We start from the raw sequence: 13,083 nt of genomic DNA, 5'->3' as shown, positions 1-13,083 counted from the left end.
GATTTCAACTTTAAATGCCCGTCTGTGAAGCATTATGATTGTTGATGGCATTGTCTTAATAACAAAGGGTCTCTTGTCTTGTGGAAGAGTTTCATGAGGGGTTGCGTTGGGCTGTTTTCTTAATAGCCTTCGCAAGGCTCCCTCGCCTAACGCATTGTTTGTGTCTCGACTGCAGATCTCTGCAGAAGTTCTACGTGAACAACTATGACTTCGTAGGAGCAATCAACGCCATTCAGAAATCGTGGAAAGCAGTAGCCTACAAGGAATATGAAGGCCTCACCCTAGAAGATTTGGCTCAGAGAGCAGGCGGATTAAATCCCAGAATTCCAAGGTAAAGGGGTCGTAACATTCTGAACTGGATGTCACCAAGGGACCATAAACCTGTGACTGGCTTGTGCTTCTTAAAAGGGTTGGTGGTGCTGAACACACCTCCGTTCACCGTCCTGTGTGTGCGCACGTCTGTGTGCGCGCATGTATGGAGAGCGAGAAGGAGAGAGTTTTACAGCTCATGTCTCCAGCTCCTACTGCTTTCACAAGCTGTGTGTAAAGGCATTGGTCCTTCCATGGGAAAGCTGTACTACCTTCTAATGAGCATCGTTCTTCAAACAGTGCATAGTTTAAACTACAGTGGTACCTCAGGTTAAGAACTTAATTCATTCTGGAGGTCCGTTCTTAACCTGAAACTGTTCTTAACCTGAGGTACCACTTTAGCTAATGGGGCCTCCCGCTGCCGCCGCCACATGATTTCTGTTCTCATCCTGAAGCAAAGTTCTTAACCCAAGGTACTATTTCTGGGTTAGCGGAGTCTGTAACCTGAAGCGTCTGTAACCGGAGGTACCACTGTACGGGATTCTCTCCCACAAGGGGCAGGGATGGCTGCCAGCATGGGTGGCTTCCAAAGAGGTCTGGAGGGCCTCATTAGCTCCTAGACCTGAGATTCCCCGCCTTTTCCTTTTATAAATAAATTCAAAAAGGGGGTAAATACAAAAAACAGAATCCCAACTTAGCCTCCCCACTGCCACCCAAGGACGGAACAGTCTTTTTAAGTTTGCCAAAGTCCAGTCTTTGATTTTGGCGCTTGCTATTCTTCAGAGTTATCTGTAAAGTATTTTACAGAACGATGCATATATAAACAAAATCATCTTCGTCATTTGTAGTATTCAGGGCGTGTGATCTCTTGTTAATCTTTCTGATGCATCAATCGGACATACATTCCATTTCTAACAAGAAATCAACAATTCTGTGCCACTCATAGGAGCACTGCTACTAAAAGGAAAGTAATTAGATATTCAGGTTGCCCTTCTTTTAAAATGGTTAACAATCCCAAATTTGGGGTATATTCTACATGTTGACCCATAGTATAGCTTATTTCTGTAAATACCCAGTGCCAGAAGGGCTTTACATGCTCACACTTCCACCGCATGTGAAGTGTTGTACCTTTTCCATAGATGAACACTCTGCTGCTTGTAGGAAAACATGCAGGAAGACTGTAAAACAATTTAATAATAATAATAATAAGCCACTCTGGGAGGCTTCCAACAAAATTATCAAAATACCGTAATACATCAAACATTAAAAGCTTCCCTAAACAGGGCTGCCTTCAGATGTCTTCTAAAAGTCTGGTAGTTGTTGTTCTCTTTGACATCTGATGGGAGGGCGTTCCACAGGCTGGGCGCCACTACTGAGAAGGCCCTCTGTCTGGTTCCCTGTAACTTGACAATGTCCCTGTATGAACACTGCAGCTCTCAGATGGTGTTCCAATTCTTCCTCTTATCAAATAATAGGGATTCCAATATGAAGTATTTGGGTTTTATTCTTTATAGGCCAAAACCTGCCCCTCTGACTGCTGAACTAATGAAACAAGTTTCCAACCTGCCTGAATCTTGGGACTGGAGGAACGTGAATGGTGTTAACTACGTCAGCCCAGTGCGAAACCAGGGTAGGATATATTCCTTTCATATCTTTTGTTACTGAAATAATCAACAAGGCATTCTAGAAAAGTCTAATACACAACTTGGATGTACACACCCTACAGCCGGTTCTTTTGAGAGAGATGGGTGCAAATCAGGGTCATTGCAACGTGGGGTGCCATCATCCATCGTGAAAACAACTAAAGAGTTGAACTCATTCACATCATAAAGTGTATTAGCCACTTGACTGCTGCATTGCCCAGAAACCTTGCCTCAGCCTTTGCCATGACCATAGATCAGATGTGGGGAACATAAGCATTTTATGCTCCCATTTCGGTTTTCAACAGCATCCTGGTTGAGGCCAGAAGGCTGGAGTTTGCTCTTGTGGGTGCCACCCCCCACCTCCCCGGTTTCAGTCTTAGGTTATGAATTGGCCCAGTCTGACACGCCGCCTGCTTCTAGGTTTCACTCAACTTAATATTGGATGCTTGTTAACAGTGGAACTGAAACTCATTAACAGATTACTTTCCTAATTGTTTCTGACAGCAAATTATCATTCCGCTTTTAGCCAGTGATCCCTTGAATTGTCTTACGCCACTTTCAAGTCTTATTGTTGATCAAAGTCATAGTTCTAGGTGTTTTGTTTTGTTTTTTTTTTAGTGATGATAATTACACCACCGGGTAGGTACGTCATAAATCCCTCCCTTCTTCCATCAGTGTCAGTCTTGAAGGTGGCTAAATGCGGCTGGCTTGGGCCTAACCGCTTCAGCTGATGTGCTCGAAGCAGGCCCAAGAACGTGACAGAAATGAAAATGATGAGGAAAAGCATTCTGTGGTTTCTGGGTGTGGATGGGAATTACATCACTTTCCTGGGCAGTGAGAAGTGGTGTTATGTGCCTCTTTGCTACAAGAAACCCAAGACTATGTGTTTGGAGAATTAGCTTTCAGCTTCTTCCTGGAAACCTTGAACTCTGAATTCCCACTGGCTCCATTTTGCTTTCTTTCTCACTTATTTACAGCAGGAGTGGGGAAACTCTGGTCCAGGCCTCCCTGCCAGTGCATTTTGGCCAAACCATGTGCAGTGGGTCAGTATGCCTGGCTGTCAACCAGAAGGTTGGTGGTTCGAGTCTACCCAGGGAAGGCTGTGGGCAGAGTTCAGGGGGTTGGCTGGGCCAAAAGGACTTTCTGGAGCACCAAATACCTGCCAATCAGTGAGACGTGGAAGCGCATTGGTTTGCCAACGATCAGCTGGCTGTCGGTGCATCAAAAGATGGGTCTTGGGGTTGCATTGCATGTCATCCTTGTGATGTCAGGTGATTGACAGAACGGCAGTCCCACCCACCTGCCCTATTTGTTGTCGTTTTTATAGTAATATTTATTAGCATTTTCATTTTCAAAAAACACCATACAGTTTTTACATTTCTTATCATCACCTATATTTTGACTCTCTCGAGTCGTCGAGTTCCCTCTATCCCTCCAAACTGGCTTTCTAACTTCCAGTCATAACTTCATCCGCATTTCTCATTCCCCCTTTCTACCTTTCTTTTTACTTTCATATTCCTTATAATTGTAAATAAGCTTTTACTTTTAACCAGCAAACCTTTAAGTCAGTCCTGTTAGTGTTGTTAAATGTTTACAATATTCTTTCAAAAACGTAATAAATTTACTCCAGTCTTTTTTCAAACAGTTGGTCTCACTGGTCTTGGATTTTCCGTGACAGTTTTGCCAGGTCTACGCATTCAATCATCTTATTTTGCCATTCTTTTCTACTGTCGGAATTTCTTGCCCACCTGTCATATTTGACCTGTGAGGCAATAGGGAAGATAAGGATCTGGTCAGATCTACTTTCCATCCTCTCTCTGTGATTTGCAGTATTCTGCTTCTCTGGCAATAATAATAATAATAATAATAATATAATAAATTTTTATTTATACCCCGCCCTTCCCAGTTCAGAAAACCGGGCTCAGGGCAGCTAACAACAAATTTAAAACACTTAATTGATGCTACAAAAAACAGCATAAAATACGGTATAAAACTTGAATAACAATAAAATCAAAAATCAATTTAGGGGGGAAATCCATCCAATAAACATTAGATGATCACCAGGGCTAGCTGGCTAAATTAGTCCCACTTGGGCCAGCGAGGAGACCAGCTGTGGGATCCCAGAGCGGGTAATCTTCACAAAAAGGGGAGGGGGAGGGAAGGAAGGGGAATAAAAGATCAGGCTAAGTTCAAATTGAAAGCCAGGCAGAATAGTTCTGTCTTACAGACCCTGCAGAAGGAAGTTAAATCCTGCAGGGGACAGAGCATTCCACCAGGTCGAGGCCATCACTGAGAAGGCCCTGGCCCTGGTGGAGGATAGTCTGACTTCCTTAGGGCCCGGGACCTCTAAACTATGATTGTTCATGGACCTTAGGGTCCTCTGCGGGGCATACCAGGAGAGGCGGTCCCATAAATACGAGGGCCCTTCATTTTGGAAAGAGAAAGAGAGGCCCTGCTCTCAGGCATACAAACAAGACCTTCAAGGGAGTACAGGCAAAAGAGAGACAGAGATCGCCAATGGATGGTGCCAGATTGTCATTTCCTCTCGCTTTCTTCTGGACTCCCAGGGCAACAGGCGGTCATGGCTGAGCCTTTTTCCAAGCCAGGAGGGGGAAGCAGTGTCTCTGCAGCTCCTCTGGTCAATGGATGGGGCCTGGGTGGTCTTCCCTCATTTCTTCAAAGTTCTTCCTGGGAGTCAGAGGGTTGCAGCCCCTCAGTGGCCACAAGGTCCCTTCACAGAGGCCAGAGCATGCTTCTTTTTATCTCTGCAATCCCTTCTGTGAGCAGAACTTGCAGCCAGAGCCAGGCAATACCTGGGACCGGTTTGCTGTGTTGCAACGGAGACCTTGGAAACGGAGACCTTTGGAAACTGCTTCCCCTAAATGGATATTCAGGCCTGGAGAATCTGCTGACCGTGAAACTGGTTAGAAAGAGAATAGACTTCCTGAACCATCAGTTTCGAAAAGAGTCCTTTCTGCCTTTTAACGAGTCTTTAATGGCTTTTAGTGATTTTTATTTGGCTGCAGAGCGAGTGGCCTCTAATGCAATTTAAACCGGGTTGCGATTTAATTTGTGGGGAACAGCGAAAACCGGTGCTTTTAGAAAATTAACTTGAGGTTGCCACTGCTAACTCTTGCCATTGTTGTTGTTGTTTATACTCTTAACTGTCAATATTGCCTAGCTGGTAAATGAATGTGCCACCATCCTGAATAACTAATTTATCTTGCTGCTAATGAGGAAAAATACACCATTGAAGGTTTGTGTATTTCTGCAAGATGGGCTCTTGCAACTTGACCTGCATTCATACGGCAGTTCATTTTCCGTTTATTTCTGCATTGTATTTTACAATGTAAAAGCCGTTGTAAAACTAATGGAATATTGTGTGTGTTTAGCGCTCATTTCCATGTTATTTGATTAAGAAAAATCAAAAAATCTGTTTGCAGCCCATGAAGCTTGAGGGTATAACAGCATACAGTTCTTTCCTGCTATTTTCATGTGGAAATCTTGCTGGAACACAAGTGCACGTATGTGGGAAGGATGAGGGAATAACAATGTTATCCAGTGGCATTCAATTTTGTGCCACACCTCACCCACTGGTGTGCATGAAATTTAGCAGGACATGCTTGTATATTGAGCAGAAAGCCATAGTTCTGTAATGCAGCAGGTAAAGGTAAAGGGACCCCTGACCGTTAGGTCCAGTTGCGGACGACTCTAGGGTTGCAGCACTCATCTCGCTTTATTGACCGAGGGAGCTGGCATATAGCTTCCAGGTCATGTGGCCAGCATGACTAAGCCGCTTCTGGCGAACCAGAGCAGCGCACAGAAATGCCATTTACCTCCCTGCCAGAGTGGTACCTATTTATCTACTTGTACTTTGACGTGCTTTCGAACTGCTAGGTTGGCAGGAGCAGGGACCGAGCAATGGGAGCTCACCCCGTTACTGGGATTCGAACCACCGACCTTCTGATCGGCAGGCCCTAGGCTCTGTGTTTAACCCACAGCGCCACCCGTGTCCCTAATGCAGCAGGTACTGAAGTATAAATGGAACAAAAGTCACTAGCAATTATGATCAGGAAAACTAGCGAAATGGGATGGGAGGGAAATAAAGTGTAGAATCATCAGAACTTCCAACCCTTTGCTCAGTGCAGGATCTGCAATGCAGGATGACACAACAGCATTGCTTGTGTTGCGAAAACAGATAAACTTTAAGCAAAAACAGGCAACACGTGACTAATAGAACATTATATATATATATATATATATATATATATATATATATATATATATATATATATAGTACAGGTTATATATATATATATAACCTGTATTGTTTCACAATTCTTAAACAGAGAATATATAATAGAGATACAAATAAAAAAATAAATCAATATTGTATGAACAAAATTGAAGAAGGTAGTCAATCAATATCACTGAGGCCAAACAGGCCTTTCAATAGTCCCAATCCTGTAATCATGCAATAATAGAAGCTCCAAGTGCAGCAATTCTTAACAGAGAATATGTAATGGAATCACAGAAAATAAAAGTCTATCACTGATGCACGAATAAAATTAGACAATATAGTCCATCAGTATTGAAAGAGGCAAACAAGCCTTTCAGCAGTTTCGATACTAGTTCTTCATCAGCATATGCGTGGTCCTAACAGGTACCTCAAGTAGCATAAGAGCAGCACTCACTAAGAAGTTTAGAAAGCTGATCCTTTTATAAATAAATACAAAAAGGGGAGAAATACAAAAAGCAAACCCCAACTAACCTCCCCCCTGCCAGGCAAGGACGCATCAGTCTTTTCAAGTCTGTCAAAGTCCAGTCTTTGATTTTGGCGGTACCACCCAACCCTTTGCTCAGGATGCCGCAACAGCATCCCTAAAAGATGCTGTCCAGCTCCTGCAGAAATGGTCCCGCAAAGGAGAACCCAGGCCAACACCGCTCACTAGTCCTTCTTCACACCCTCCTTTTGTATTTTTCCCAGGCTGGGACATGTCCACAAACTCTTTAAATGCCTTTTGCCTCTCTGGCATGTGTGTGTGAGCAGAAGCTAGCTTGCCCCCCCTAAAAAAGCTAACATTTACATTCATTGCTCTGCCTTTTTGCTTCCCTGGATGGAGGAAAGGGTTTGGGTTTTTTTTGCCTGCTGTGCAGATGTGACTTTTTTGGCACCACCCCCTTCTTGCCTCTTGCCCTGCCCCCGCCAGCATGTGGCCCCCAGAAGCTTGCCTAGGAAGGAAAGTGGCCCTCTGGCTGCAGAAGTTTCCCACTTCCTGATTGAGGTCCATTGGTCCATTTGGGCTAGGATGGAGATGATGGGATCACCTTCACCTCTGGGATGTGTGAGAAATTAAATGATGGCGTTCCGTCCATTGTCAGCTGAACTGAGTGATATAATTGTGGAGTCCTGGGAATATTAGTATGAAAGACTGGCTCTAACTGGCTCTCTCGTTCTCCTCAGCATCCTGCGGCAGTTGTTATGCCTTTGCTTCCATGGGCATGCTTGAATCCAGGATTCGTATCCTCACCAACAATTCGCAGACTCCGACGCTCAGTCCCCAGCAGGTTGTTTCCTGCAGCCAGTACTCTCAAGGTAAACAACATGGCAGCACTGTATTCATTCACTGTAACCTGGACCCAAGGGCCTACCAATATTGGCTTTCCCCATTTGTGCTGAAGAACGTCTTCCTCACCATCTAACCCAGCAACAGAGGCTCTGTGGGACTTCTCCCCTCTGTGCCTCGGGGCAAGGGTTGTAGATCAGCGGTAAAGCAACTCTTTTGCATGCAGAAGGTCCCAAGTTTGATCCCTGGCATCTCCAGTTAAGACTAGGAATGTTGCCTGCCTAAAACCCTAGAGAGCTGCTGCCAAAAGCCAGCATAGGCATAGAAATGAATTTCATCTGTTTCAGCCATAGGGGGTAGTGAGGTTTTGGCAGAAGCTGAACTGCAGCAGAATGGAGATAGCGCTGATTGTGACGAACCCAGAGTGGGGTGGAAACCGCTGTCTCCCTATATCCCTTAGGACATTGGTGTGCATTTGCAGGATAAGAGATCTGCATACTGTTGGCTTCTAGAAATGAAGGGCATATGCCCAACTATTGCATGGCAGCTTTGAGTTACAGTGGTACCTCGGGTTACACATGCTTCAGGTTACATACGCTTCAGGTTACAGACTCTGCTAACCCAGAAATAGTACCTCGGGTTAAGAACTTTGCCTCAGGATGAGAACAGAAATCGTGCTCCAGCAGCGCAGCAGCAGCAGGAGGCCCCATTAGCTAAAGTGGTGCTTCAGGTTAAGAACAGTTTCAGGTTAAGAACGGACCTCCAGAACGAATTAAGTACTTAACCCGAGGTACCACTGTATTTGGGCAAGACAGAAAGATCTCTGCTCCAAGGAGCTTGCAGTGGGGTGGGGGGCAGCAGAATGAGCCATGAGAACAGAGCATAGAAATTGGGGCAAACACTAGGGTTGGACGATATATCGTCTAAAACCGGTTTGAAGTCGGTTCAATACATAATATTGGTTTCATAATTTTTGACCTGACAAAATACTGCAAATTGTGATGTGTGTGTGTGTTCTATGCAGAAATCACAATGTGGGGGAAATTGTGAAGCCAACCAATGTCTCTACATAGTTCCATCCTTGTTTCAGACATTGTGGCATATAATCGTACCTCGGCTCCCGAATGCCTTGGGAGTTCAACGTTCCGGCTCCCAAACGATTGAAAAACGAGTGTTCCAGTTTTCCAACATTCTTTTGGAAGCTGAACATCCATCAGAGCTTCCGCAGCTTCCAATTGGCTGCAGGAGCTTCCTGCAGCTAATCAGAAGCCATGCTTTGGTTTTGGAAGTCGAGTGAACTTCCGGAACGGATTTTGTTTGACTTCCAAGGTAAGACTGTATCATGGTGTTTAGCTCATGATATATGTTGAAAACCAGCGATCGCCCAACCCTAGCGAAAACATATTCTCAAAGCTTGGTTGGCAGTGAAGGAGAACCCCCGCCCCCGGACTTAAAATTGTGTGATTAACCATCTGGGTTATTTCCTTGTTTCTTTCAGGCTGCGATGGAGGATTTCCTTACCTCATTGCTGGCAAATACGCTCAGGATTTTGGTGTGGTTGAGGAGGACTGTTTCCCTTACACAGCCAGAGATTCGCCCTGCACTTTTAAGAGCAACTGCTACCACTACTATGCCACCAACTACCACTATGTTGGCGGCTTTTACGGAGGGTGCAATGCAGCGCTGATGGAACTTGAACTTCTTGCACACGGGCCTATGGCTGTTGCCTTTGAAGTGTATAGTGACTTCCTGCATTACCAAGGGGGGATCTACCACCACACGGGCCTGATGGATCCTTTCAACCCTTTCGAGCTGACCAACCACGCTGTCTTGCTCGTCGGCTACGGCAGCGACCCAGCCACCGGCGAGAAGTTCTGGATAGTGAAGAACAGCTGGGGAGACGGCTGGGGCGAGGGGGGTTATTTCAGGATCCGTAGAGGCACTGACGAGTGTGCGATAGAGAGCATCGCCGTGGCCGCCACGCCTATCCCCAAAATGTAGCCGCGGTACTTTTCGGCCGATACAGGAAGCAATGGTGTCCGTCCTAAAAAAAAGTAACAAATCATGGTGCACTTCACGGCAGTTTGCTTTGGCAGCTTAAGAAAATGAGCTTTAATGAAAAACATTCAGGCGTGGGGAATTGAAATTGAGCTTGCATCCCTCAAAGGATGCTAAATGAGGGCCACTGAGGCGTCGTGGATGGAGCAAGCTGGTGCCTTACAGATGTTTTGGACTACAATTCCCATCATCCCTGGTCATGGACCATGCCAGCTGGGAGTTGTAGTGCAAAATAATCTGGAGGGCACCAGCTTGGGCGAGACTAGACCCAAGACCAGGTGGGATTCAAGTAGCTGATCAGTCGCGAAGTTTGCTTGGTGGCCTTTGTGAACCACTAACTTCATTTTGCATTTATCACTAAAACTCAGCAGCCATTTTGTGTGCGTGGCTGGATAGCAAGGATTGGGAACCATGGTTTGGAGCAGGCTTGCAAACCCATGGTTTGGCATGGTGTCGGCGCTAGGGATGTGGGAGAACTGTTATTACAAGTGTTCCATCTTTGGAAGCCACTATATCATGAAGTGCTGAGCACATGGGAAATGGAAAATAGACATGCAGAATGATGACTTAGTGGTACATTTGGAAGATTAAACCATGGTTTGAACAGAGCCTAACTTTTAGCCCTGGGATTGGGACAACCTGTGGCCCTCCAGATATTGTTAGACTTCCATCAGCCCCAGCCAGTACTGTCAATGGTCAGAGATTATATGAGTTTAACATCAGGAGGGCCACAGATTCCCATCTCTCTTTTAGCCTTACTTTAACTGAGTTGTTTTGTGTAAAATGGGATGATTCCCTGTATTTTGCCATTGAGGAAAGATAGAATACACAGAACAACAAGTCTGAGGTTTACAATCTCCAGTAAGTACAATATGCAATAGCTGAAGACGTTTGACACATTATTTCCCATCATTTTCTCCTCTAAATTGGACAATCTTTCTGTACTTGCCCTCTGCCGGAAATACTTTTTCACCTCTGTAATTTTATTTTGTGTTTTAAATTACTGTGCCTTACGGGGGAAATGAAGAAATGTGTAAGTAGAAGATGATGCGATTTGTACGACATTTACAATATGATTGCACTGTGATTTTTATTCTTTTTTGAAAAAGGGAATCTCTCCAACTATTCTTTGTATAGCAAAGAAGACAAACCTGGTGCGTGACCTCTCCCGAATGTCGGTGTTCGTCTGACATTCATTTTTAATGATGCCCTTTTATTCTGCATGTGGCTTGCTTCGTTTTATGGTTCTCAGTTTTGTACGTGATTCTGAAATAAAGGGAAACCCTCCTCCTGTCGCTGTGGCAGTTCCTTTGGCCCAAGCTGTCTTGCTACCTCTCTCGAATGCTAATGGGAAGCAGGAGAGACCCGAGTCCTCCATCAGGTTTTGGTGAAGTCCACTGCAGTCCCATGTGAGTCCAAAATGACTCCCAGGCTACGCACCTGGTCCTTCAGGGGCACAGTTGCCCCATTCAGGACCAGGGTGTCCCCCACACCCACCCACCCCCTGTTCCCACAAAACAGTACTTCTGTCTTGTCAGGATTCAACCTCAATGTTAGCCGCCTCCATCCTCCAACTGCCTCCAGGCACTCGCACAAGACCTTCACCGCCTTCACTGGTTTTGATTTAAAAGAGAGGTAGAGCTGGGTATCATCCTCATACTGATGAACACCCAGCCCAAACCCCCTGATAATCTCTTCCAGTGGCTTCATGTAGATTTTAAAAAGCATGGGGGAGAGGATGAAACCCTGAGGCACCCCACAAGTGATAGCCCAGGGGTCTGAACACTCATCCCCCAACACCACTTTCTGGACACGGCCCAGGAGAAAGGAGCGGAACCACTGTATGACAGTGCCTCCAGCTCCCAGCCCCTGAAGACGGTCCAGAAGGATGTTATGGTCGATGGTGTCAAAGGCCGCTGAGAGATCCAGCAGAACTAGGAAACAGCTCTCACCTTTGTCCCTAGCCCAATGGAGATCATCTACCAGTGCGACCAAGACAGTTTCTTTTTTTTCTTTTTTTTAAATGATATTTATTAAGATTTTTCCATTATCCAAAAAAGTCAAAGAAAAACAAAAAAAGAAAAGAAAAGAAAAAAAAGAGATTTAAAAACACATAAAGTTCAAAGTCCTTACTTTCAATAACATGTTTTCTTGACTTCCCCCCACCTCCCCCTCTTGTATTCCAGTTCAAATTGTTGGCTCAACAAGTTCTTGTACCCAATTTTTAACCTTTTTACATTTCAGTCATTTTAGAAAAACCAATTTTAACTTTTAAACTTTTAACTTATAAATTTATAACTTATATCTTATAAACATCAATAATTGCACATCTCTTCTCATACTTAAAGCCTTTTTTCTAAAGTCGACCTAAATTCCCTTCCACGATTTCCCCAATTCTCATACAGATAACAAAACAAAATAAAAACAAAACAAATTATAATTATGCCCCCTTTGGATTCCCAAACTCCACCCCCCCTTTCCCGGTTTCAATCCCCAACAAATATCCATCAGTCTTAGTCTACCCTCAGCCTGGGGATCTCACGTCCGAGGCTCTCAATTCTCTCTCAGTTCCTCTCTGCCGGCTTTTTGGATAATCCTTAGTATTAAACACCAAATCTCAGAGAAGCTCTAGTCCAATAAAGTCCATATTTCTTCCAGCCAGACCTCCACACTCAAAATTGGAGCCTAAGTCTTGTTTCTTGCTCTTTTTAAATCCAAATGTCCCAAAAGCTCCAACTTCCATTTTAATCAAATTTGTAATCCATAGGTCTTCAGATCTCCACACAAGAAGATCTCTCCATTCTTCAGTCTCTAATTCAAACCAAATTTTCACCATCAAGTTCTTATTTTCCTTTACAGCCATCATTCCAGGCCTCTGGCTCTCCTTTGCCATCTGTAAAATTACAGCTCCACCTTCCTCTTTCTCAGGAACACCATATATCTCTTTCTTCCCACTCTCAAAACTCTCCAGTTTCTCTTCTTGTTCAGCTGCATGAGCTTCCTGTGTCGATTCCTTGTCCGATTCAATGAATTTGTTTACTGTTAAGTCCAGAGTTGTAACATTTGTAGCCAAAACATCAATTTGGCCTTGTAACTTTCCCAAGAGAACAAAGACTCTGTCCAGTTCAGCTTGAATTTCCCCTCCTTCAGCCATTCTTGTAATGTCCCAAAACCCCCTCTAGAGGGATTTTGGTTACTTAGTGTTCTTTCCAGTTCAAATCCAAAAATCAGATTAGTTTGTATCAGTTCTTCCTTGTTTTCAACAAAATATAGTCAAATTGTAACAAATATAGCCAGCAGAAGCAACAGAAACAAAGTTCTCTCTTTCCGTCTGACAGCTAATTTGACAGCTGTCAAACTCTTACAATACCTTCAGCAGGCTCTCTCGCGGATCGCTCCCGGGTCCAGGGGGGTGGCACTTCAACTCCCATAATTAGCTCTTATCCTCCAGTAAGATTTCTTCTAGTGCCAAATCGTGAAATTAATGTCTTTTGTCAAATGATGAA

At 44.4% G+C, this 13,083-nt stretch overlaps 1 protein-coding gene across 1 annotated transcript in view; it reads left to right on the top strand.

Moving 5' to 3' along the window:
• The window catches only part of CTSC (cathepsin C), a 29,471-nt gene extending 18,599 nt beyond the window's left edge, over window positions 1–10,872 (top strand). Inside the window, exons 4-7 of the mRNA XM_053385549.1 lie at window positions 176–331; window positions 1,824–1,939; window positions 7,417–7,548; window positions 9,018–10,872. Of these exons, the coding sequence (XP_053241524.1) occupies window positions 176–331; window positions 1,824–1,939; window positions 7,417–7,548; window positions 9,018–9,520 (907 nt within the window). The 3' untranslated portion in view covers window positions 9,521–10,872. The remainder of the gene's footprint in view (window positions 1–175; window positions 332–1,823; window positions 1,940–7,416; window positions 7,549–9,017) is intronic.
• The last annotated feature ends 2,211 nt before the right edge of the window (window positions 10,873–13,083 follow it).

This window comes from Podarcis raffonei, chromosome 4 (genome assembly GCF_027172205.1).
Source record: "Podarcis raffonei isolate rPodRaf1 chromosome 4, rPodRaf1.pri, whole genome shotgun sequence".
NCBI classification, from domain to species: domain Eukaryota; kingdom Metazoa; phylum Chordata; class Lepidosauria; order Squamata; family Lacertidae; genus Podarcis; species Podarcis raffonei.
The sequence above is the reverse complement of the archived record's forward strand: the minus strand, read 5'-3'. Positions and strand labels throughout refer to the sequence as shown.